Below are 26,938 nucleotides of genomic sequence, written 5' to 3'. Positions count from 1 at the left end.
AAAATCGATTTTCCAAAACGATTTGCTGGATTTAGACTCTTTGGTGATTTATTAGTCTTACATCGCCCTTTGTAAGATTAGATATAGAACCGTGACAAGAGTCCGAACTGTAGTAAGACCAATTCGCGCCTCTCCGAAAGGGAGGCGTGCGAAGAAAGTCGGGTCTATAATAAGCCTTGCAAGACAGTCGCCCATAGTGTTGTCACATTTACCAGTGACAACGTATTGTGTAATTTTCAGCTCCCGACTTTGTTCGCTCACTGCTTCGACGAGATTGTCCATGCTACTAGCTCTGGCCGCTTGCGACACTTTGCGTTGGTTGATCCATCCATGGCTAACTAAGGGGGAGCATCGTCAAAGAAGGTACTATCCACCACGTTCTCCCCGACAGTGTCATGGCCTGGCTATGGTGGTGTCTCTGCACTGAGAGGTCCCATCCCGCTATCCTCGTTGGCATTGGTCGCGGCAACAGCATCATCGCGCACTTCTGTTGGAGTCCATGCATGTTTCTCAGTCGCTGCTGCGCCAGAGTACACCCGCTCCAGGAGGTCCAAGTGCTCTAGAGGCTTACTCTTGAACTTAGCACATCGGTTGTTCATCTAAGACAAGAGAAAACACATATGTAAGTAAAGCTTGAAATGTATTTGGTGCCCTTAAAGTGTACCACCAATGATAGTAAAAGTGGCTAAACACATGAAGGGATTAATTGTTGTAATTATAAAACAATAAATGTAAGCATAAAATTAAGTGTGCACATGGATATCAATAATATATTAAAGAAATGCTTTGATTTGTAAAAGTAGTAACATGAACAAAATATGGCACTACAAATCAGAAATACTAGTACAACAGTAATGGGAAAAATAAATGGTTGCAATACATACCGCTTGAATTTTGGCCCACCAATGGTCAGGTGCAGTGAGCAAACCCGTCTCATGGTTGTACCCAAGTCCTGTCAAGCCGTGGTTGGCATTCTCCAGCTTCTTCCACGCTACCCAATCTTTCTTCAAGTTGTAAAACTTGTTTTTCATTTGTTTGGCCGAATGTAGTAGGCCGGTTTTTTTTCCAGAAATTTGTTCGCAACGTTCTTATACCCAGTCATGGACAATCCGCACGGTTGTCGATTACTAACTTCCATTTCAGCAATGACGAGTTGAAGAAACAGCTTTGTATTGTCATTGTCGAATTGGCATTTGTGGACTGGTTGGTGTTGGGTTGATGTAACAGACTTACCTCGAGACTTGAAAGGGGTACAGGGTGATGATTGGTTCATTTCCATGAGCAGTGCCGTCCTGCTTGTAAATTTAATGAAATATCAGTGTAAAAGAAAGTAGAGTAGATATTGTTTTCATGCCCTAAAGTGAAATCCAAGTGTCCAGACAATTACTGCAGTAATAACAACAAATAGTATAATGCTTTGCAAAAGACAAAGTTGGTTTGTATTACACGATGGGGAAATGTTATGTAACAGGACGGACATATAATTGACAACAAGTACATAGGTGATACAAAAAGTAACTATGCAGCAATATTACATCCATGACAATGCATCACATCCGAAACAACAACACCAAAACAACGATGCACAAAGCACTGACAACCGTCCTAAGTGTACATAGGCTCGGATTTATGCATACAACGTCCACCCGTAACCCCATATCAACATCATTATGTGGGTAGTCAATACCAAATCTGGCGCTGCGAAACTCGTCACACCAACCAACCCACGCAACACATCGCTGTCGTACAAAAGTGCAGTAGATAGTTAGCATGCATTCTATGCGACACAACCACAAATGAATGATGACATGACTAAGTGCATAAGAGAGGGGCAACACAAACATACCGTAGGACTAGGGCAAACGTTGTACGCACGACCAGGGTTTTTGGCAGATCTGAATATCTTGACAACGCAATGTCCAAAGCCACAGGCACACATCCTCGGTGGCAGTTGACATGGAGGATGCCATCTCTATAATCCTTTTATTTTTTTGTACATGTTATAAATTGAACTAATATGATGTAGTGTGCGGAATGAAAGAGAATAACTGAAAAAATTTCATAAAATTTAGTATTTTTTTTAAAAAAATACTATTCTTCATACCTTTTAAGTAAGGGTTAATTTTGTTGACAACACACATTTTAAAAATAACACAGCATAATAATATGAAAAAACAAATACAAACTTGAAATGACACAGCACAACACCGGCCACCTCGAGGTTAACTTTTGAAAATGCTAGTTTACTAGTGTGTCTTGATTAGGCATTTTCTTTTCTCAAGTTTTCCGTACTGTAGTTGTCTTGTGGTGTCCTATTTTGTTATACTAGTTCAGGAATACACAAGATATTTGTTATACGAATTTTTGTAGTCTGGGAAGTACAATAAAATAGCAAAATAACATGAAAAATGACAAATATTTTGTTTTTCTATTCCAAATGGTGGAAGTTTCAAGCCCCCACTAGTCTTCCAAAGAAACATCCCTAGTTTGTCCCCAATTATACTATAATTTGATAACCACCCTCCACAACAATGGTCTCAGCCAACATCCCAATGGTGTACTAATTCGTTTCCTCCCCATCCCAACAATGCAATACACAATACACAATACAATGAAGAGGAGCCATTTTCCAAATCCTACTCAATGCCACCTCCAATTGCTGTAGCTTCAGCACTAATGAATCTACAGCTACAATAATGCTACATATCGCAATTATTTGATGAATCTATGTCTATAGCATCAGCACTGATAAACAGTTTTTCTTGGAGTTTTATAAATGTCTATTCCAACTATAAGGCTTTTTTTAATTCATGTTCTCATTTTCTATTCTAAACATTAATTAAATATATATATATATATATATTGTTTTGCATTTTTGTCAATTTGAAAGAGAAATTAACAGAGCAATATTCTATTGCACCGATGCCTCAATCCTTGGTGCAACACAGTGATCGATTGAAAAGGATGAGTACATAGACGTTTTTGTGTTCACAGAACACTGACAGCCAAAGATCAGAAATACAAACATCACACAAGTTGAAATCACGAGTGGAAATGAATATGGAGCAACATTACAACATACATAAGTCATACAGTGGTTGGTCCCTTAATTTTTGAACAACTGTTGTCATGGAAATTGGTCTGTCAATACTTGTGAGAAGACAACAACGGAAGAGGGTTTTCGGCTTACTTGATGGTGCAGATCCGGCGACGGCGAGGACGTGGACGGCAATTCCGGCAGCAGCTTCATCGAGGAACGACAACGTCGTGGGTTGTTTGAGGGAGTTGGAGGTGCAGCTTGGAGAAGGAGGAAGAAATCAATAGCAAAGGGAGAGAAGGCAAATGAATGTGTTTTACCCTAAGCCCCAATTACATAAGACGGAGGGTAGTTTGGTAAATTGATAGAGTTGCATTTTTAGATCTTCCCAAATGGTGCATGTTGCATTTTTTCAAGCTTCTACGTTTTTTCGTTAGGTCAAAACACTGGTTTTTACTATTGTTGCCAAAACGGCACTGTATCTTATGTTTCTCGACAGTTAAAATCTCATGAGAGACAATACCCTACTCATGAATTAGAGTTGGCAACAGTTGTTTTTGTGTTGAAAGTGTGGCGATTTTACTTGTTTGGGGAGTGCTTTGAGTTATTCACAAATCACAAAAGTCTCAAATATCTTTTTTCTCAGAAAAAGTTGAACATGAAGCAACAAAGGTTGGTCAAATTCATCAGTAGTTATGATTTCAAGATCCTTTACCACCCGAGGAAAGGAAATGGGGTTACAGATGCAGTTAGTTGACAACATGGGATTATAGCTTCTTTGATGATTCAGGAATGGAAGTCCTTGGAGTTAATTAAAATGCTTGATGTTCAACCAATAGAGAGTGTCGAGAGGGCATACATTGGTAGTTTGACTGTGCAACTGACGTTACTGGATAAAGTTCATCAGATGCAGTATTTAGATGGGTTCCTTCTCAGCAAGCTCGATGACCTTGCAATGGATTTGATCGATGATTGTCCTACTGATTGGTTTGTGGACTCAGATGGGAGATTGCAATTCAAGGGCAGGTTGTGTGTACTTAACATTGATGAATTGAGGAAAGAGATTATGGATGATGCCCTTTGGTCTCGATATACCATTCACCCTGGTGGGACTAAGATGTATCTTGACCTGAAGAAGACGTTTTGGTGGGAAGGTATGAAGAAAGACGTAGGAGAGTATGTTTCTCGATGTTATGTGTGCCAACAAGTTAAAGCAGAACACCAACGACCGTTTGGACTTTTGCAGCCTCTCGAGATCCCTACTTGGAAATGGGAGTACATCTCTATGGACTTCATGGATGGATTGCCACGGTCTAAGCAAGGCAATAAATCTATTTGGGTGATAGTGGATTGACTTACCAAGTCTGCTCATTTTATTCGTATCAATGTTCACCGAACTGCAGATAAATTGGCTAGGCTTTATATTCGGGAGGTGGTGCAACTTCATGGCGTGCCAGTTTCTATGGTTTTGGATCATGATCCGTCGTTTGTGGCAGAGTTTTGGGAAAGTTTTCAGTATGCTTTGGGTGCTAGGTTAGACCTAAGCACGGCTTATCATCCTCAGATCGATGGGCAAACTGAACGAGTAAATCAGATCTTGAAGGATATGTTAGCAGCTTGTGTCTTCGATCTTGGTGGTAGTTGGGAAGAACACTTGCCATTGGTGGAGTTTGCTTATAATAATAGCTATCACTCAGTATCGGGATGGCACCTTTTGAGGCTTTGTATGGGAGGCCATGTCGATCACCTACTTGTTGGATAGAAGTAGGATATGCGTCGAGCTATAGTTGGTAAGAGAGACCAAAGAGAAGGTGAATATTATTTGGGAACGTATTAAGACTGCATAGAGTCGTCAGAAGAGTTACGCTGATAAAAACCGTAAGGGGGTTGAGTTGAATGTTGGAGATTTTGTGTTTTTGAAGGTCTCGCCGATGAAGGGTATTATGCAGTTCGAAAAGAATGGAAAGTTGGCACCTAGATTTGTAGGACCATATGAGATCACTGAGAGGATTGGTAATGTGGCTTACAAATTAGCCCTACCACTTGCTTTAGCTATGATTCACAACGTGTTCCATGTATTTTTATTACGGAAGTTTGTGCAAGACCCTTTCCAAATAGTATCACCAGAAGTGTTGGGGATTAGTGATGATCTAACATATGTGGTGCGACCGGTTACTATTCTAGACCAAGATGTAAAACAGTTGCGGTGCAAGAATGTGAACTTTGTGAAAGTGCAATGGAGCGAAAATGAGAATGGTATCACTTGGGAATTGGAAGAAAAAGTTTGGCGTATTTACCCGAAGCTTTTTGTTTAGTACTCTTTCCTATCGAATCTCGGGATGAGATTCTTTTGAGGTGTGTCTATTGTAGCGACCCTGATTTTTCATAATTCATTATTTATTTATTATTACTTTATTTTATTTTTTGGCTTTATTAATTGTGTGGTTGCAGGAGAATTTAATGTGATATTTAATTAACTTAATGTGATAGTTAATTATATGTAATTAATCTAAATATTGATATATTTATATTTTTTATAATAAAAATAGAAAGTGTTTATATATTGATAAAATATATATCACATTTATGTATGTTGTATTTATATAGTATTTGTAAAATATAATATAATAATAAATGTCAAGTACGTTATAAGATTAGAGGCTCAGTAAGATTTTTTTTTTTTTAAAAAGAAAAAAAAAAGAGTTGCAACAGAAAGTCGAGAGAGAGAGAGAGAGGAGGGGGAGAGATTAATCAAAATAGAGAGAGGGACGATGGGAGAGAGAAGAGGAAAGGAAAGTAATCGGCTTCTAAAAAAAATCATCTTAGGGTAGTTTCTTTTCGTTTTTAGTTCTACATTTATTTGATCGAATTTCGTCTAGGTTCTTCTATTAAGCTTTTTCTCTCAACTTGTTCAGTTTTTACTAAATTTGTTCACGTAGCCTTTTAGGAAATTTGATTATGTACAACTTTTGTTCTTTGAGTTTTGGTCAATTTAAATGATTTAAGTATGAAACAGTGCGTTCTTATACTTCTTCAACAATTTACTTAATATTAAATGACACTACTTCTTTTTTTATTTTTCTTTTTCTTTTCTTTTCTTTTTTTTTTTTTGTAGAATGGTGGGTTTTACTAACTTTTTATGTAGGGCTAACCCACCATATTTTTTTTAAGTTTATTTTGTTATTTTATACTCAATTTATATTTAGTTGTGTATGGGCAAGAAACTAAATGCAACCGTATCTCTGGAAACAACCCATTTGTCTTGATGCGGGTGGAACTATTTGTCTTGTCCCGTAACAAGAATTAAATGTATTTTTAATTGTGTCTAGTGGACACGTTGGTGTCAAATATTTGTACTCATACCAGTATACCTATCTACTGACCCGTTTTGCCTCTTGCCATCTCAAGTGCGTTTTGTTGGAGCGTAGCCAAACTTTTTTTGCAAGATTAGTTAGGACTACAGGGGTGACAAGAAATAACTATGATCATAAGACATGTCTTTCGGACTTTTTTATTTTCTGGAGTTTAGGATTGATATTAGTTTATTTATTTATTTTATGACCTTAGTATTTTGACAATTTGGCATTGTGGGTTATTTTTCAACTTTACATTAATTAAGTTGTTTTGACTAGTTGTTGTTTCTTTAATGTTGGAGGTAGTGGATAGTTATGAAATTTTAATGGATGATTTGGTTGGCGTTCTGTTAGTTTTTTTTTCTTTTTCTTTTTTTTTTTTTTTTTATCTCTTGAAATCTTTTGAGCATGGAAATTTACTTAAACCTTATGGTGACGAGAACATTTACATTTTGTTTCATCCCTAGGATTTGGATGATAGAATATTGATTGGGGTTTAGTCGTAATTTAATATTTAATTGTCCAAATTTTGGGGCGTGACATAAATAGCTTTGCTAGTTCATTGAAGATATTCCACATTGGCCAAAACATGTGCCTCCTATTTGTATTCATTGTGATAGCCAATCGGCAATTAGTTGGGCACAAGTAATATGTATAATGGAAAGTCTAGACATATCCTTCGTAGACATAATTCCATGCGACAACTACTCTCTAATAGAGTTGTCTCGCTAGACTATATAAAGTCTAAGGACAACATTACGGATCCGCTAACCAAAGGGTTAACTCGAGAGTTACTAGAAACGCCATCAAGAGGAATGGGGTTAAAACCTTTAGTAAATGTTACCGGAACGAAAAATCTAACCTAGTTGACAGGAAGTCCCCAAAACCTAGGTTCAAAGGGACAACCTAACTATGTGTAACGGGTGAGTCATTGAAAAGGTAAATTCTCTTACCCATTCCTTTATACAGTGATACCCTGTGGAGATGGAAGGTTAAGCTAATGCTTTTAATGACCTAAGTGATATTGTGAAGCCCTAGAAAATTTTACTTTCTTAAAAGTCCCTCACTTTTAAATTATTTCCTTAAAGTCCCTCAGTTTCTTAATTAATTGCAACACTAGGATCAAAATACATACGCCAACAAAACCCACAAACCCTAATCGATTTCGGTAAATTAGAAATCATTTCTAATACCCTAATATTGATTAATTGACTCCCTAAATATGAAATTACCACTTGAAAGCCCTAGGTTTTTCCGATCTTTATCACGTTCGTCGGTTGATCGCGTTTTTATTCGAAACAAGAAATCCAAACTGAATTAGACTCTCTAACCCCAATTTAATTTAATTATACACTAAAATAAATGTTTCAATTCATAAATTAAACTCAAAGCCCTCACATTTTTCTTGAATCACATTTTGACCCAAACTAGTACCATTAGACATATATATACATATATATACTTGTACCTTTCTTAAATAAATAGTTTTTTTACACAAATATCTTCATATATATATATATATATAATCAACAAAAATCTCCCCAAATCTAGAACATGGCCACCCTCTCTAGGCTACAATCATAGGTACTCTAGAGACAAATTCCTTAAATCGTGGAAAAAGTATCATTGGTACCCCCAAATCAAGGAAAGTTGTCTTGTACTTAAAACTATCTTGGTTCTACTTAAGCCTAACCCAACTATATCATGCCTAAATACATGATTAGGCTCCGTAATGATCCCTCATTCCATTATATTCCAACTAAATACATCTCAATTCCATTCCATTCCAACCAATGGGCATTTTGGACCTTTTGCACCAATTTTCCTATAAAAACAACCCCTCCCTTAGCATTTTACATAAAAGAACACACACATAAACACTTCATTCAGCTGAGAGGGAGAGAAGAGAAGAGGGTGAGCTTGGTGGAGGATAGGAGAGAAAGAAAGTTTGCTAGCAATCCAATCAAGCCTCAAGTAAGTCACAACACAACTCTCTCTTTCATTTTCCTTTTTCAAATACATGTTATTAGAAGACTAAAATGGTATTTTCAGATCTGTTCTAATGGTGTTTTTGTGGTAAAAAAATGAAATGAGTTGAGCCTTGTTCTGCCCTTCTTTTATTTTCCCTTAATCGGTACAAAAGTATCTTTTTCCATACCAATCTCTCAAAATTTCCAAAGGCACACCTTCAATATAAATTTCTAATTTTAATATATAATACTTATCATGTTTTCATCACAAAATAAGTGGAAAATGTCCCTTAGTTGGCCTCCTTTCTCACAAATCTTCTTATTTTGAGTAATATGCATGAAAAATCTGTTTTAGAGCCAACTTTCGAAACTTCTAGACAAATGTAGAAAAATCTTCTAGACCTAGGTTTTACATGAAAATATTCCTTAAGGAGTTATCTTTCGAGGAAAATTGGTTTCATTGAAAAAGAGTGAGCGGTTTGTGAGAAAACCCGATGTTCGTAACAGTCGACGAATCTGACAGCGTTGGGGTATTTCCAAAATAACTAAACATCTAGGAAGGATATAAAACTTCTAAAAGATGTTTTGAAAACTAGATAAAATTATCTAAAAACCATAGGGAGCTTAGGTTCAGTAAAAAATCTGAAATGGTTTTTTAATTTTAATCTCTAAGTGATACTGAATCTGGGAATTCTATTTCGCATTAGTGTTTTATGCTCTTGTCTTCATGAATGTACTTATTAATATATGATCATGTCTTGCTATGATATTGCATGTATTATGGTTATGTTCCTTATCTTCTTCATTTGATGGTGCTCATGCTTATGTGGATATTACTACCTTGTTAAGTGTTCTAACTTTAATTTAAAACATTTAACTCAACGAGAAACTTAATTGGGTTGGTTTTGGGTTTTCGATCACTTGAATAACGAAGAGATGATAATGTGTTAAGTATGGATTGATGGGATGTGCTCCCTAACTGAAAGTTAAGTCTTGCGCAAGCAATTATCGCATAAACCCTAGGGACGGACGTATTCAGACTCTTGCGATAATTTGATTTGGTAAGATAAGGTTGGGTCCAGATGGGACATTTAGAAGGATAAAACCTTTTTTTCTTTTTTTTTTTTTTGAAGGATAAGGTTGGATTCAGGGTGATAAAACCTTTTTCTTTTAGTCGTCCCTTTTGAGGCCCTATGGTTGGCGCTACGCAGTATATAACCATTGGTAGGCATCCGAGGTAAGTTCTGCAACAAAGTAGCAAAATGGGGAGTTTCAAATAGCCTGGTGCCCAATTCTTGCGGTTGGGATGATGAAATCTCTTTGGAGGATTTATAGAATACTAACATCTAACCTTGTAATCCTTGTTATTGACTTGAATATCATGCTTCATTACTTGCTTGTTATAAATGTGATGGTGTATTGGATTGGAAAAAAATGATGGGGTGTGTGTGCGTTTACTGGGCATTCAAAGCTCATGGCGTTTCATGCCAGGTATTGAAGACTATTGGACCAGTCAAAGGCAAAGCTAAAGCATTTGAGGACGTACGGCTACCCTAGGAGGATTAGAACTAGTTTGTAAACGTGTTGTGTGATTGTAAGTGATAGATCCCATGTTGTATTTAAGACTTGATTTTGTAATTATTATATGTCTATACGTATCTTTTATATTACCTATTTCTTATTTTCTGTCAATTCATGTAGAGCTTGTATTAATACCTTGATAAGATCTGTTAAAAATGTAGCTTTGCTATCTAAGGAGATTGGACTTTGAAGGGAGGCTATTTGACTCCTCCGATCTTTCATGGGATCTTACTTGGTTATTGATCAAAGGACTCATTAGTGACATTTCCTGTTTTGTAATCTTAGAAAAACCCTATATTTATTTGTTATTATATTCTCTGATGTTCCCGATTTTTGGGGCACCAGAGATATGAAGAATCAACCGGGGTATAATGAGATATCTTTTATAGGTCACCTATGTAAGTGCGAAGTGGTGCCACTTCTTTAAGAATTGACAAGGCCGAATTCTTCAAAAGCACTCATTTATCGGACACACCAGTGAGAACCAGAACAATGGTTGGACTAGCTCTCATGTGAGATCTATTGTCTTAGTTTACACAAATGATAGAACAATTCAAGACATCATGCTCTCTAGTCAGCCGGTAAATCCGATAGGCTTTCACTGTAAAAGGTTCAAGGCCAACAGCTACTTTTTCTGGTATAGGGTCAGTCTGTGCTCTATCTCTCTCTCTCTCTCTCTCTAAATCTTTATTGTTAAACGTTGTCTGTTTTTCTTTATTCGGTCAATTTTTATTCATGTTGGGGATTGTTGGAAAAAATTGTTTTATGGTGACTTTAATATGAAATTAAAGTAGGTTTCAACCACCACTTGAGGTGGGATCAAATGAGTTTAGATTCTTTGTCACAAGATTTTTACAGCACAAAAAGCATAACCAAAAACCAATGGGAATTGAATGAGAAATTGTCTCATAAAGTTGACCTCATGAATGAGGTTTTAGAAATGGTGTATATCTACCTATCCCGCATTGATTATAGAGAAAAACATTGATGGGTATTTAGATCCCAAGTTTTAGATAAGGCATGAGTCATTTGGGACATCAAAATTTTTCAAAGGAAGGGAGTTATAGATACTTCAAAGATGGGCTTGAGCCAAAACTATAGTCCAAATTGATTTTGTAAAAATTGCCACACATGCACGCGCACACGTGCCGCCCGGGGCCGGGGCTGCGTCCGAGTTCATGGTCCATAGTCCTTTGACCGTGGGCTGTGGGCCGTGTATCATGGATCATGGGACTTAGGACTTGGGGCTGGGGCTTGGGCTTGAGACTTGAGGCTTGAGGCTTGTTGGAATGAGTTAGGTTTGAGCTGGGCCAGATTGGTGGCCCATCAACCTAATCTTTTTTGAACCAGGTCTGTTTGGTGGCTGCAGATATACACACATATGTATATAGAGTGTATAACTTATACACTAATTATCCATCAGTTTTTCAGAAGTAATTGGGTAGTTTTGACTGCATTTGTTGCCAGCCTTCATGGTTAGGAGGCTCCTCCTCTCTTCCTAATTGTGTATAAAAAGAGACCAATCTCTTTATGTTTGAACACAGAAATTCTTTGCTCTCATATTATAGTCAGTCTGCTCCTATAATACTATTCTTCTTGTGTGAGTGATAGGGATGGCAACGGGCTAGGCCGGGGCAGGGTGGGGCCGAGGATCACACTTCATGTCCCTGATCCCCGACGGTAGAAATTCCCCCATCTCCAGCCCCAATCCCCGACGGGGAACCAATCACCACCCCCGTCCACTTCCCATGCCCTCTCCCCCTAATAGGGATCGGGTTTCCCCGACCCCAAAAATTTCCCAGCCAAAACAAAAACAAAAAATCAACTCCAGATGTGATCAGATCTAAGCAGACTGTTCTTGATTTCCAGTTGCAAATCTAACAACACAATCTCAAAGTTCTGTAATAATACAAGAATTCATCAACAACAACATCATCACCAAATCATATATGTTCATCATCATCATCAACAACAACAACAACAACACACCTATACACTAGATTTAACATATATATTCAATAGAAATAGATATGAGCTCAAATGTAAAAAGTAAAATATAAAAAATCCAACACATTTAATAGATAATCATTTTCTTCATCTTCATCAACAAAAGATCTGAGCTCATCTTCATCAACAACAGATCTACACCGTCGGCTGCTACAACCAAATCTGTGTGTGTGTGTGTGTGTGTGTGTGTGTGTGAGAGAGAGAGTCGTGGTGGTGGTGTGACTTAATATTGTCAAAGTTTCGTCAGCATTGATGACGGAAGAAAAGCAAAGCAAAGAGAGTTCAGCGGCGAGAGGTAGTTGTGGTAGTGGTGTTTTCGATTCAAATCAGCTTATTGTTGTTCATTTGGACTGTCGATGGTGTTGTGTTGAAGAAAGAGCTCTTAGGGCGGAGGAGGAGGGACTCTAGATCTGGTGATGATGGCAGCAGATTCGTTGTCAACAAAGCGCAAGTGTGGCTGTAGGGGAGACCATGAGATGAAGAGAACGAGATATGAGAGAGAAGAAATAGAAGAGAATGCGCCATCGTGCACGCCGTGAGCACCTACAACAAAAAGATAGAGAGGTTGAGAGAAGAGAAGTGTGTGTGAGTAGAAGAGAGGCTGAAAATGAGACAAAGAATAACCCTAAACATATAAATATATATACATGGGGAATATGCAGGGATTATTCGGGGGGAGGGCCGAGGTCGGGGGAACCTATCCCCGTCCCTGGCCCGAAAATTGTCAAGGATTCAATTTTCAATACCATCCCCGGCTCTATGGAAGATAATTTTCGGGAAAAACGCGTTCTAATTGGGGTCGGGGGGTCGGGTCCCCATCGGGCCGAGTCCAAATTGCCATCCCTAGTGAGAGAGTGTAACCGTTGTCAATTTACCGGAGCTAAACAGAATGTGCTTCTGCATTAGCGTGTTCTAACCGTCGTATCTTGAGAAATAGACGCCAACATATCTCCAGCACCCATGATAAGACAACGAATCTATTTTAAGGAGACTGAGATATCATTCAGATTTCGGGTTATATTCTTTTCTTATTTTATATTATTATATATTTCTGTTCATTTACTTGTAATTTCCAACAAGATTGCTTATTCTATATTTTTTAATTTAATTAAATATGAATTTGTTTATTTTATTTAATTATACAATTTGCACAACACATGAAAGTACATAAATCATTTGTGTTACCCAAAAAAAAAAAAAAAGAAGAAGAATGGCGGTACAAATCTCTACATGTGAATATTTCATTTGTTTTCTATTAGTTACATGTGTCCCATGCGTAAAATAAATTTTTATAAAGTTTACAAGAGATGTTTGTTGTTATTTTCTGTAACACCCTCAAAATAAATACATAAATCAATCATTCATGATATCCATAGACATAGGAAAATAAAATATATACATCCATCAGAGTATTCTTTACAAAAAGTATTACATATTGACAACAAAAGTAAATGCCCTACGGGCTTACAAACTTTCCAAGTCAACACTCGGTTTCAACAAAAGAGAGTTCTAACTCTTAACATATTAAGCCCTTGGCTTGAATTACATGTAATACAAAAGATAACCACAAAAAATAACCTTTTAGCTTCTAAACCTCCCAAGCTACATCCTTGGAGGCAGCATATCACCTGTACCTGAAAATGATGTCCCACATAGGGTGAGCCAAAGCCCAGTAGAGATACCCTAAACATAATATGAGAAATAAATAAAACACTAGCATCTGATAAATGTTCAACACATGTACATCGATTAACATCATTTCTATAACTCATCAACATTGATATTCATCTTTCAACCCGATTTCATTTCTATTTCCAATTCACTTTATCAACATGGCTCATTTATCCGAGTAATTCAAATGAGACTACAACTCATAATGACAACACTTCAATTCATCAACTATTTGAAATGAGACTACATCTCATATTATCAACACTTCAATCATCAACGTTATTCAAACGTATATAAAATTTCGGAACTTTCACCCTGGACACTCTGGCCAACTTAATTATCAATGGAGTCCATCCCCTATCTCCTCCCAAACAGTGGAGTACATCCCCTATCTCCTCCCACACAAATATACATATGCGATGTATTTAAATACTTCACCATAAACAATGATCAATTAATACACATATTCAATGTGTCATTCCAACAGTCATATTCAATGACATAATTCAATTGATTGGTTTCAATCTGCCCAATCATCATGCAGTGTCTACAACAATCAAGACTATCCTCCACCGATAGCCTAAAGCAGTTATCTCTAAATAGATAAATAATTCCATCAACAGATAATTTATTACGTTTTCTATCGGTGAGTGATTCATCAATCCAACTACACCAACTAGTCCCAATTCCATCCAATTTCATGATTTTCAAATCAAATTCATACTTCTCACAATTACCAAATTAATTATACAAATTAATTATTTAAATTTAATTAGGGCATTTTTCCATTTTTCCCAAATATTGATCCTAAGACCAAATTTCACCAATTAAACCTATAAATCCCCAATTTCAAGACCTCATATGCGCATGGAGCTTAAAAACACAAAACCCCTCCTTTAAATATTACAAATCTCAAACCCTAACTTCCCAAATTACCAAATCTCACCATTTATACAAAATGACAAATATTTATGTTAAAACTGATAAGAATGAGTAGATTATCCCTACCTCAAATGAAGAGACTCAAAGGAGATGATGAAGAAAACTCAAGGTGCTCCAAATCCAAGAATTTTCGGATCAAAATGTAGCCCACGCGATACTCCACCCTTTTCACAAAGGAAGTAGGGTAGAAACCTTCTAAATCAAGTGTATTGGTAGAGAGAAGAAGTGTGTAGAGAGGGAGAGAGTCGGATCTAGGGTTTGGAGAGAAATGGAATTGAAAAAATGGTGTATAAACCCGCTGCTGCGAACTGATATATACAGGGCTCGCTCGAGTGAAGAAGTGTTCGCTCGAGCGACCAGACACAACAAACACCTCGCTCGAGCGCAAGAAGCCTCGCTCGAGCACACAATTCAAAGCTTCAGGTCTGCAACTCAGACGCATGCTCGAGTGCAAGAGTTCTCGCTCGAGCGAAGAAACACAAAACATAGAGCTTGCTCGCTCGAGCGATAAAAGCCTCGCTCGAGCGAAAAATACCAACGTTCAGGTTTTTTCAAGACGCAGACGCACGCTCGAGCGCAAAAGTTCTCGCTTGAGCGAAGAGACAGACCACACGAGTCTCGCTCGAGTGAAGGAACTAAAACCCAAAGCTCGCTCGAGCGACAAAAGCCTCGTTCGAGCGAAGGAACCAAAATCTGGACAGCCACCATTTGTTCTAACACCCAACCAACCTATTCCAAACTTACCCAACACATCCCAAAACTCAAATACAAGGAATTAAAGAATGGAAACAAGATATAGACAACAACCAACAACTATGGAACCTAAGTCCGGAACACAATACATGACGGGAAAACCGGGATCGCTATATTTTCGCCCAAATTAAATATTCATGTGGTTTTTCTTCTCAATCTTTGATTTTCTATCACTCATTGAAGTGGTTAGAAAGATCAAATCAAAAAAGAAGATAAAGTGTTATCCAACCCTTCGGAATTAGCGTGTTGCAATTCTCTATTTTTGAATTTCTCGCTTTTTTATAACGTTATTTGTTGGGTTTTGCACATGATTGCACTTGTTTTTATATGTCAATTTAATTGGGATTCATCTATCAAGTTATTGTACATATTTCCCTCAAACCTTTTGTATCTCCTCCTTCAACTCAATAAAATTTTCTTTACCAATCAAAATAAAAAAGACAAGCATTATATTCTTTAATATGGGTGATCTTTGAAACCTTAATTTCTATCTATCTATCTATCTAGCTAGCTAGCTAGCTATATATCTATACTATATATTAAGCAAAAGGGGATTTTTAACCCCTAAGGCCTGTGGGAGCTCCAATATCCCAATATGAATTTTCTAAATTTTTTATTTTTTTTAAAAAAAACTCAGCATTTATTGATTTGGTCAAAATCCCCTGACCAGCATTTATTAACTTTTTTCAATCCACATGCCTTTCCACATGCCTGCATTTATTGATTTGGTTAAAATCCCCTGATCAGCATTTAAAATCCCCCCATACAAATAATTATAGATACAACTCGTGCATAGTTATTGCAGTACCCTTTTTAACTTCTCTTATACACTATGGTTAGTGATAAAATTGTTAAATTATTTTTATAAAAAATCTTAAAAAACAGAATTTATATATTAAAAAAAATCTAAAATAAAAAAAAATATCTATAATTATCCCATGCATAGCACGGGTGATAGGCTAGTATTATATAAGGAAAAGAGGGTTTTTAATCCACAAGCCTTGTGAGAGCTCTAATATGCCAATCTTAATTTTTTAATATTTTGATTTAAAAAAAAAATAACCTCAGCATTTATCGGCTTCTCTCAACTCCCAAGCCTTTGACTTCTCTCATAGTTATTGCAGCACTCTTTTCAACTTCTTCCATACACTATGGTTAGTGATGGAATTGTTAAATTATTTTTATAAAAAATCTAAAAAAATAATTTTTATATTAAAAAATATCTAAAATAAATATCTATATCTATATCTATATCTATATCTATATATATCTATATATTATATAAGAAAAATGGGGTTTCTAATGAGAAGCCAGCCTCCTAAGAGCTCCAAACTCTAATTCTATAATTATTGATTTTTCAATTTATAAAATAGATTAAAAAAAACCTATTGGTTGTTTTATTTATTTAATTATTTTAGAAATAATAATGGGAAGATAACAAAAATATTTCATAATCTCTTCATCATAATCTCTCTCAACAATTTTCAAAAAAAATAATAAATTAGAACTTGCATTCCTTTTCTCTCCTCCAAAAAATCAAATAATATTTTTTTATAAAAGTTGTGGGTTTCTGTCTATATCTTATATATTATAATATAACATAACCAAAAAAAAATTAAAAATCAGATATACAAACAAATAAAATTAATAAGTCGGATTTTTATTTATTCAGTTAAGATATTTCTTTTGCCTCTCAATATCCAATTTTAAATTTTAAATTTTAAAAATCTATAAAGTCTATCTAAACAAATCTGATTTGAAAATATCTCCCACTATCATACTTGAAATCAATAAAACTCACATATCTATCACATATTTAACTCGCATCATATAACACCCTCAAAATATGATATAAATCAACCCAAGAGATTCATAAACATAATATGAAATGTATTACTTTCATTCATCAAAGTTTATATTACAAAAGAGATTACATGCATTATACATTCATAAATATCCATCCTGAATCTATAGCATGTAACATTAGATTAACAATAACAAAATAAATGTCATACGGGCTTACATGTTTCCAAGTTATCACTTGGTTACAACAAAAGAAGAGTCCTAAGCTCTATACATGTAAAGCCCTCGGCTTGAATAAACATTTAAACATATGATAACAAAAATAAAGCCTTCAGCCCCTAAACCTCCCAAGCTATGTCCTTGGAGGTGGCATGTTACCTGTACCTGAAAATGTTTTCCCAATTAGGGTGAGCCAAAGCCCAGATATACCAACACAATGTATAAAATTTAACTAAGATATAAGCATTAGATAAATGTTCAACACTTAAAACCAACTGACATCCTCTTTCCATGACTAAACAATAATGACATCAATATCTCAAACCATTTCCGTTCATTTATTCAAATCGACTCATAGATATAATCCCTTGTTATCTAAACAATCTCAAACGAGGCTACAACTCCTTTATCAATACTTCAATAGAAATCATTATTCAAACACTTCAATTTCCTTGCCATTTAACGGAATTCTCATCCGAGGGAACCGGCATCCATAGATATATAAGGTTTTGGGACTTTCACCCTGGACACTCTGGCTAACATAATTTTCAATGGAGTCCATCCCCTATCTCCTCTGAAACAATGATACATATATAATGTATTTAAAGGCGTGTCATATACAATGACTACCAAAATTCACACATTCAACATTAAACCGTTATATTCAATGACATAGTTCATATGATTAGTTTCAATTTACCTAGTTCTCATGCAGTTTCTACAACAATCATAGCTATCCTCCACCGATAGCCCAAAATAGATATTTCTAAACAGATAAACAAATCTATCAAACAGATAATTTGTCAAATTTTCCATAGGTGAGTGATTTATCAAATCCAACTACATCATTCATTTACACATCCTCCCAATTTCATATTTCCCCTATCAATTTCATTATTTATACAAAATAATTATTTCATACAAATTAGGGCAATCTTCCTCCTTTTCCAAATACCAAACCCAAGGTCAAATTTCATCATTTTAACCTATGCAACCTCCTATTTAATACTCCAAGCATGTATTCATGGAACCCAAAATTAAAATCCCTCTTTTAGAATTCAAACACAAACCCTAACTTCACCCAAATCTTCCCAAATCCCACCATTTATACAAAATGACAAATACCCAGGTTAAAACCCATATAAAAGAGTAGAATATCCATACCTCAAGCTTTGATGAGAGAGAAGAGGGAAAAGCTCAAAAGTCGATGGCAACGAAACCACGTTTTGCCCCGATCAAAACGAAGCCCTTGACGAAACGTCTCGAAAAATTGGGCAGGGTATATCTATTTATGCAACAAAACCCACTTGCTAGACAAACACATATATATAGCTAACTATTCCATACATTCATTTCCATTATATCCCAAATGCCAAATACATGTTGTTTACATCTCAATGCCCCAGTTCCAATCTCAAGTATGTATTTTACAGTAAGTATGAAATGGAAGCCAAATAGATAATAAGTGCCCTACAGGCTTACAAATTTATCCAAGAACATTCTTGGTTACACAAAATGGAGTTTCAACTCAACGCAAATACATCCCTGGGCTTACATTGAACAAATAACCATAAAACAAAAATGAAGCCTCAGCTCCGAATCCTCCCAAGTCAATGCCTTGGTGGAGACATATCACCAGTACCTAAAATGGTTTCCCTTATAGGGTGAGCCACAACCCAGTAGAGATATACTACACAACGTATGGACCATGACAAGACTAAAGAGGAGTATACTCATGCCATGCTCATGATAAAACAGTTTATCTCTCTTTTTATAAAGCATGCGATGCCGAGATGCAATAACAGAAATAAAGCCATTTCTATTTTAAACCATATATGTTACATGAATACAGGCTCTGTGAATCTACAGGTGAGTGTCTGCAAGTAGGCCCTAATGCACAACCACTGTCATTTTTACCAGTAAACTAGAAGGCTCGACACCTAATTGCGCGGTTCCACACGCCCTACCCAGATTCACCAAGTATTCATCTTTTCCCAAATAGATACATTTACAAACATTTCTCAAAAATAGATACATTTCTAATAAAATGAATGTAATGCAATGTCCAATGCAACAAATGAGAAATGTGGTTCAATTTACCTAAGTCTTATGCATTTCTACAGCCATCATGGCTATCCTCCACCGATAGCCCAAAACAGATATTTCTAAACAGATTTTTAAACAATTAAATTCTAAAAATTCCGATAAATACAATCTATTCCACATCTCATCAAATATGAACAACTACACTAGTTTTCATATCACAATCACGTCCGGTAACCTCTCGATGTCCATTTCTAACCATGTCGATTTTATTCCAATAGATACATTAAGCAAAATAATACCGTTAATGCCCAAGAAAATATCATTTTCTTTCCAAACTCATTCTCCAGGCATTATTCAATTATGACATCCTATTTTGATCAAAAGCCCCAAAAGTTAAATATAATTCCTTTGTTTTCTCTAAAAATGCTCTTTTGTTTGTAAAACGGTAAAAATTTTAAAACCGATTGAATCGAAGTCCGTTTTTAGTTAAATTTAAAACATAGTTCTTTCATAATCATACAAACATATTCCAAGTTTACACTTTCACAATTTGGGCATCAACTCGTTATTTTTCTCAAAATTTCTCTTTTAAGCAAATAAATCACAAACTTTTCAAAAATTCTAATTAAATTATATACAACTCTAAGCTCCATATAATCAAGTAAAAGTACATAAAGAAGTGTAGGAAAAATCCCTACCTCAAGCCAAGAAGCTTTCAAATTTTTCGGCTAGAGAAATTAAATTTTTTTGGAGCCAAACGACGCCTTTTCCGCCCTCTACATTTTGATCCAAAGCACTAGGGGTCAAAAATGACATATACTAAATTAAATCTATGAAAAAACCAACATTGGAACCCTTTTTCTCTTCTCACGAAAAGACCTCCCAAGAACTCCCAAAAGTTGAATAAAAAATTCTTTTGGTTACTTTTATAGATATTTTCTAAACAAATATCTAATTAAACAAATATCTAACTATATATACACATACACACACACACACATATATATATATATATCAATTAAAAATACAGTTCAACATCTTTAATGACAAAAGTTAATATAATATTTTCTCACCACAAAATATATTTCGTTTAATAGTACACACCATAAATATTCACAATTCTTTTATGGTAATTAAATAATAATAATAAAACCACAAAAATATTACATGGTTACTAACGGGTCACAATTTAATCAATTAGGTCCAAAATATGGAGTTTAATAATTTAAAATAAATCCCCAACTGAGATTAAAGTATAAATTCAATTTGATTTAACTCGTTATACTACACTTTATCTCAAAGGAGAAAGGTGAAAAGATCACTTTAGGTGACTAGATCTAGAGATTTAAGTGAAAAAGTTTGAGTTTTATAGAGAGAGAGAGAAGAACTCACAGGTTGAAGGGCAAATAGGGAGGAAAAATAATGAGAAAAAGTGGTTTGGGCCCATTTATAGTAGTAGCAAATAGCCCTAAAGTCAAATAAAATAATAGGCCCAAAACCCCCCCAAAGGTAGGGCCCATTCGAACCTCAAAAATCTGGAAAAAAAAAAAAAAAAAACACGCAGGGGTCGACCCTATTTTCCAACAACTAACACACAGATTCGGCAACATAAGAAGCTCGACCCTCCCCAGGTTGGTGTCTACCCTATATTCCAGCAACACTTTCATAAACTTCACCAACAGGTAAAGATAGACCCTTAGGAAGGCTAGTGTCAACCCTAGAATAGAATTTCTAAGTCTCCAAGGCACTTTTGACATGAACAAGTGCGAACAACCGAGCCCAACATGTTTAAATCGGATTATACTCCTCCAAAACCAACATACACAACACCAAAGATTTCCAAAATAAAAATAAAGGATTCGAATACACTTCCCCAAAAGCTTTGAAGGATACAGGTGCTACACATCATAACTTACCTAAATACTAATAATTAAAAACAAATAAAAACCACAGATAAATTAAATTTAAAAAATAAAAAATAAAAACTCACAACTCCATCTAAAATAAATTGAAAAAAAAAAACAAATAGAAACCACACAAAGTAAAGAAGATAAGAATTTAGATATGGATCTCAAAAAGATATAACAATATCTAAATTTGAATTATGATTTAATAATATAATTATCTATTTTTTTGAGGTATATCTATCAAAATTTTAAATCATAGACAAATTAATAAATTTTCTAAAATTATTGTTTTTTTAATTTTTAAAAAGATTTAAAAAAAAAACTGTTGACTACTTTATTTATTTAATTATTTTAGAGATAACAATTATCCTTTGATTTATGAATTTCAAATGGAAAGATAATAAAAGTATTTCATAATTTCTCCATCTTAATCTCTCTCACTGATTTCTAAATAAAATATTAAAACTTGCCTGCGTTCTCTCTTCCCTAAAAAATCAGATAATATTTTTCACGAAAGTTGTTAATATCTATCTATATCTTATATATTATATTATAACATAACCAAAAAAAATCAGATATAAAAACAGATAAAATTAATAAATTTGATTTTTATTTATTCAATTAAAATCTTTCTTTTGCATCTCAATATCTAATTTTAAATTTAAAAAATCTTTAAAGTTTATCTAAACAAATCTAATTTGAAAATGTCTCCCACATCATACTTTAAATCAATAAAACCCACATGTCTATCACACATCTAACTCACATCAAAACTTATCTAAATAACAATAATTAAAAACAAATAGAAACCATAGATAAATTAAATTGAAAAAAAAATAGAAACTCACAGCTCCATCTTAAATAAATTGGAAAAAAAAAACCACACATTTTTTTTTAAAAAAAAGATAAGAATTTAGATATGGATCTCAAAAAAATATGACAATATCTAAATTTGAATTATAATTTAGTAATATAATTATCTATTTTTCTTATGTATATCTATCAAAATTTTAAATCATTTAATGAGACAGATTAATCAATTTTTAAGTTTTATTTAAAAAATAATCTGATTAGTCATCCTAACTCCTAAACTTCGAGGTCATTGGCAGATGAGTTAACGGATTGGATTAGGTAAGGTCTAAGTTGTTGGAGGTAACATTTTCTCATTCCAAAAATTTATTTATTTTTAAATTTTATTTTTTTTCATGTGTGATTCTCTTTCTCTGCTATTGGTTTGGTTTGGTTTCGGTTTCAGTTTTAGTGAGGTTTATGTGTTTGTTTACAGGTTTACATGGTGGAGAAGAATTATTAGTGATTATGGTTGCAATAGAAGTATCTATGTCTATTTTGTGCCAAGAATTTTGATCGAATTTTGTTTTCTTCAATGAAGACCATAAAATTGAAGTAAAAAAATAGGTATCAAAATTTTTTATTTTTTATTGTCATTTTATTTTATAGAAAATGTAAAAATTTATTGAGAATCCAAGATTTTACTATAACATTAGGTAAATTTAAAACTTTTAAATATTATTGTATTATTTATTTTTATCCTTTTTCCATCCCATTATACAATTACAACTATTTGTTAGTTTGTTAATTATAATTCAATTAATTGAAAATGAAAGCTTAATAGAACTTTTCATATATATATTATAATTAATTTGTGGCAGCTATAGTTTTTATATAATAGCATAATATATAAAGATAATCTCTAAATATAATTTTTATTTTTTTTATGTGATTAAATAGTCCATCTTAAATAGTTTATAGAAGAGTTAAATGACTTATTTTATCTCTAAAAAACCTGTAACGCCCTCAAAATAATAACATTAATCCCAACAAATAAGATATGCGTTGATATGTAAAAGTTCCACATTCTTCCATTTAACAGAATTCCATTACATATGTATTACATGTTGACAACAAAAGCAAATGCCCTAAGGGCTTACAGCTTTCCAAGTTAACACTTGGTTACAACAAAAGAGTACTAACTCATACACATTAAGCCCTTGGCTTGAATATATATGTAATACATCAAAAGAACAAAATAACAAAAGTCCGCCTGCCTCTAGCCTCCCAAGCTACGTCCTTGGAGGTGGCATGCTACCTGTACCTGAAAATGATATTCCCTTATAGGGTGAGCCACAGCCCAGTAGAAATATACTAAACCAACCATGAACAATGACTAAAAGATTAGCAATTGATAGATGGCCAACACAGATACATTCACATAAATCACATATTTATGTCATACGACTTATGAGTCCAAGTTACCTTTCATTTTCCATTTTTCAACAGATAGGCATACGAGCACTACCCACATTCTCAACAGATATGTATAACAACAATATCCACATTCTCAGATAAGCAAATAAGCTATATCCACATTCTACAACAGATATACATAACCACAATATCCACAGATAAGCATATAAGCTATATCCACACTTCACAAAGATAAGCATATAAGCTCTATCTTCACTTTACTAGACAAGCATATGAGCTGTATCTACGGAGTTCATCCCCTATCTTCTCCCAACACTATCCGGTTTAGAGGTACATCCCCTATCTTCCCCTAAACCGCAGAGTACATCCCCCATCTCCTCCTCTACACATACGTATACAAACACATTGGTTCTATATACAATCACTCAATACATACAGTTAATGTATTCTATCAACCGTCAAATTCCATGACACATTCCATTGATTAGTTTCCGTTTGCCTAATCATCATGCATTGTCTACAACAATCACGACTATCCTCCACCGATAGCCCAAAGCAGTTATTTCTAAACAGAAAATAAATGCACAATGGATATTCAATCAACATTTCATTTCCTCATTTCTCACAATTAATTATCCCAATTAATTAAACAATGTAATTAGGTTGTTATCCATAATTACCATTTCAACCCTTAGGTCCCATTTTCATCAATGATTCAACATTTATTCCATTTCTCTACTCCAATCATGCATCTAGGTTTATTATGAATAAAACCCCAACTTTTGTAAAATTGCACAAAAGCCCCAAACTTATACCAAATTACCAAACCAACCCCAACATCTCAAAATACTAAAATTTAAAGACAAAATCCATAGAGAGGAGTAGGATATCCCTACCTCGAAGTTTAAGCCAAAAAGGAGATGAAGACTCGAAGATCAACGTACTCCAAATCCAAACTTTTTCAGATTAAAACAAAGCTCTCAACGCCCTCTATCTTTTTAACAAAGGCCCTAGGCTAGATTCACACTCTAGGGAGATCAATTCTTAGAGAGAGTGTAAGTTTAGAGAGAGAGTGTCTCGGATCAAGGGTTTGAAAGAAAAATAAAGTGAAAAAGTGATGTTTCAAAATGCTACTGTCCGCTGATAGAAAACACTCTCGCTCGAGCGAAGACTTGGTCGCTCGAGCGACCAGACACAGAAACTCTCTCTCGAGCCAAGGAACTCTCGCTCGAGCCAAAAACTCAAAAGTGCGCTCGAGCGAAAGAATGCTCGCTCGAGCCAACAACTCAAACCCTCAGGTCTGCAACCAGAAGCACGCTCGAGCGACAGACCTCTCGCTCGAGCGAAGAACAAACCAGACCGCTCGAGCCAAGAAAAGCTCGCTCGAGCCAAGAAATACAACTCTCAGGTCCAGAACCAGACGCCATCACTCGCTCGAGCGAAGCCACTCTGGCTCGACCCACCAGACACAAACTCAACTCTCGCTCGAGCGACCAACTCCTCGCTCGAGCGAAGGTCCAAAAATCTGGGCAGCAACACTAGGCTCCCAAACACAACCAACCTGAAACAAACCTGCCCAACACATCCCATAACTCAATATACAAAGTAAAGAGGATGCAAACATGATAATAAACAACTACCAACATCTACGGACACATGTCCGGATCACTGTACAACAAGGGTAAACCCGGGATCGCTATAACCTCCCCCCCTTAAAGAATTTCGTCCCCGAAATTAAGCACAAGTTTTCAAAAACAAGTTTTTCTCCATTTTAAACAATGTTACATTTTAACATTCAACAATTCGACCCATTACCGGTCATCCCATCTCTTTAACAAGAGGCATTTAACAATATGTAAACAACATATGTACTTTCAACATGCATCAACATTATGCACTATCTTTCCAATGTTTCACAACTTAAGACATATATAAAAGCCTTAAGTTCAACAATTGTTCAAAATTTAAATACAAGATTACATATCAACAAACAAGTCCGGATATTTCTCTCGGACTTCCAACTCACGTTCCCAAGTGCCTTCCTCCACTCCGTGATGTTTCCACAAGACTTTCACCAAAGGAATGGTCTTGCCACGCAGGACCTGATCCCGCCTATCCAAGACCCGAATCGGTCTCTCCTCATACGAGGCATCCTCATCTACCTCTAAATCGGTCCAATCCAGCACATGTGATGGATCTGGCTCATACTTCCGAAGCATACTCACATGAAACACATCATGCACTCCGGACAACTGCGGCGGTAAGGCTAACCGATAAGCAACCTCACCAATCCTCTCAAGGATCTCAAAAGGACCAATAAACCGAGGGGATAACTTCCCACTCTTCCCAAACCTCATCAGGCCTCTTCTAGGTGATATCTTCAGAAAGACATGATCACCTACCTCAAACGCCAAAGGCCTCCTCCTACGGTCGGCATAACTCTTTTGTCGACTCTGGGCTGTAACAAGCCTCCTACGGATAAGCTCAACTTTCTCCGTCGTCTCCCTAACCAACTCCGGACCCAACAAAGGTGCATCACCCACCTCGGCCCAACAAACTGGAGACCTACACGGTCGGCCATACAAAGCCTCAAATGGTGCCATACCGATGCTAGACTGAAAATTGTTGTTGTAGGCAAACTCTACCAAGGGCAAGTGCCTCTCCCACGTCCCGCTAAAGTCAAGGACACAACCCCGAAGCATATCCTCGAGGATCTGAATAGTACGCTCGGACTGCCCGTCAGTCTGAGGATGATAAGCCGTACTAAAGGTCAACTTAGTGCCCAAGGCACTCTGCAAACTCTGCCACAACCTAGCAGTAAAACGAGGATCTCTATCTGAGACGATCGTCACTGGGACCCCGTGCAATCTCACTACGTCCCGAATATACAAATCGGCAAGATGATCCACCGAATCTCTCACGCGCATAGGAATGAAGTGCGCAGACTTAGTCAACCGGTCTACAACCACCCAAATAGTATCATTACCCCGTTGAGTCCTCGGAAGACCTACAACGAAGTCCATAGTGACATGCTCCCACTTCCACTCGGCAATAGGCAAGGGTTGCAACAAACCCACTGGCCTCTGATGCTCGGCCTTCACTTGCTGGCAAGTAAGGCACTTTGATACGAAAACTGCCACATCTCTCTTCATACCCCGCCACCAAAACTGGCGACCCAAATCCTGATACATCTTAGTACCTCCCGGATGCACCGCAAGGCGCGAATGGTGAAACTCTCGGAGTACTTCCTCACGGCAAGACTCCGGTACAAACAAACGGTCTCGGTATCTCACACTCAGGTCGGGATACACCGTCAAACCCTTCTCAACTTTCCCACTGGAGATCTTCTCTCGGAGGGATTCTACCTCAAGGTCACCTCTCTGTGCCTCTAACACTCTAATCACAAGTGTAGGCTGCGCAACA

The 26,938-nt window shown here is 35.8% G+C and overlaps 2 protein-coding genes across 2 annotated transcripts in view; one reads left to right on the top strand and one right to left on the bottom strand.

Moving 5' to 3' along the window:
- Positions 1-404: 404 nt before the first annotated feature.
- On the bottom strand, positions 405-1,031 carry LOC114266529 (uncharacterized). The gene is made up of 2 exons (XM_028207430.2): positions 885-1,031; positions 405-599 (listed from the first exon to the last, which is right to left on the bottom strand). The coding sequence occupies exons 1-2, from the start codon at positions 1,029-1,031 to the stop codon at positions 405-407; spliced, it is 342 nt and encodes a 113-aa protein (XP_028063231.2).
- Positions 1,032-3,129: 2,098 nt separating this feature from the next.
- LOC145821768 (uncharacterized) overlaps positions 3,130-26,938 on the top strand; it is a 36,402-nt gene continuing 12,593 nt past the window's right edge. Inside the window, exons 1-3 of the mRNA XM_082918331.1 lie at positions 3,130-3,291; positions 3,828-4,191; positions 4,441-4,570. Coding sequence (XP_082774457.1) covers positions 3,130-3,291; positions 3,828-4,191; positions 4,441-4,570 — 656 coding nt within the window. The remainder of the gene's footprint in view (positions 3,292-3,827; positions 4,192-4,440; positions 4,571-26,938) is intronic.

Source organism: Camellia sinensis, chromosome 3 (genome assembly GCF_055761805.1).
Source record: "Camellia sinensis isolate YWXY chromosome 3, ASM5576180v1, whole genome shotgun sequence".
Taxonomy (NCBI): Eukaryota; Viridiplantae; Streptophyta; class Magnoliopsida; order Ericales; family Theaceae; genus Camellia; species Camellia sinensis.
The sequence above is the reverse complement of the archived record's forward strand: the minus strand, read 5'-3'. Positions and strand labels throughout refer to the sequence as shown.

What these genes read in the sequence shown, in the direction of transcription:
- LOC114266529 (XM_028207430.2), bottom strand. Translation starts at nt 1,031, where the DNA reads ATGAAAAACAAGTTTTACAACTTGAAGAAAGATTGGGTAGCGTGGAAG. An exon ending in GGTGGGCCAAAATTCAAGCG is followed by an intron (nt 600 to 884) that starts GTATGTATTGCA and finishes CTCTTGTCTTAG; the next exon opens with ATGAACAACCGATGTGCTAA.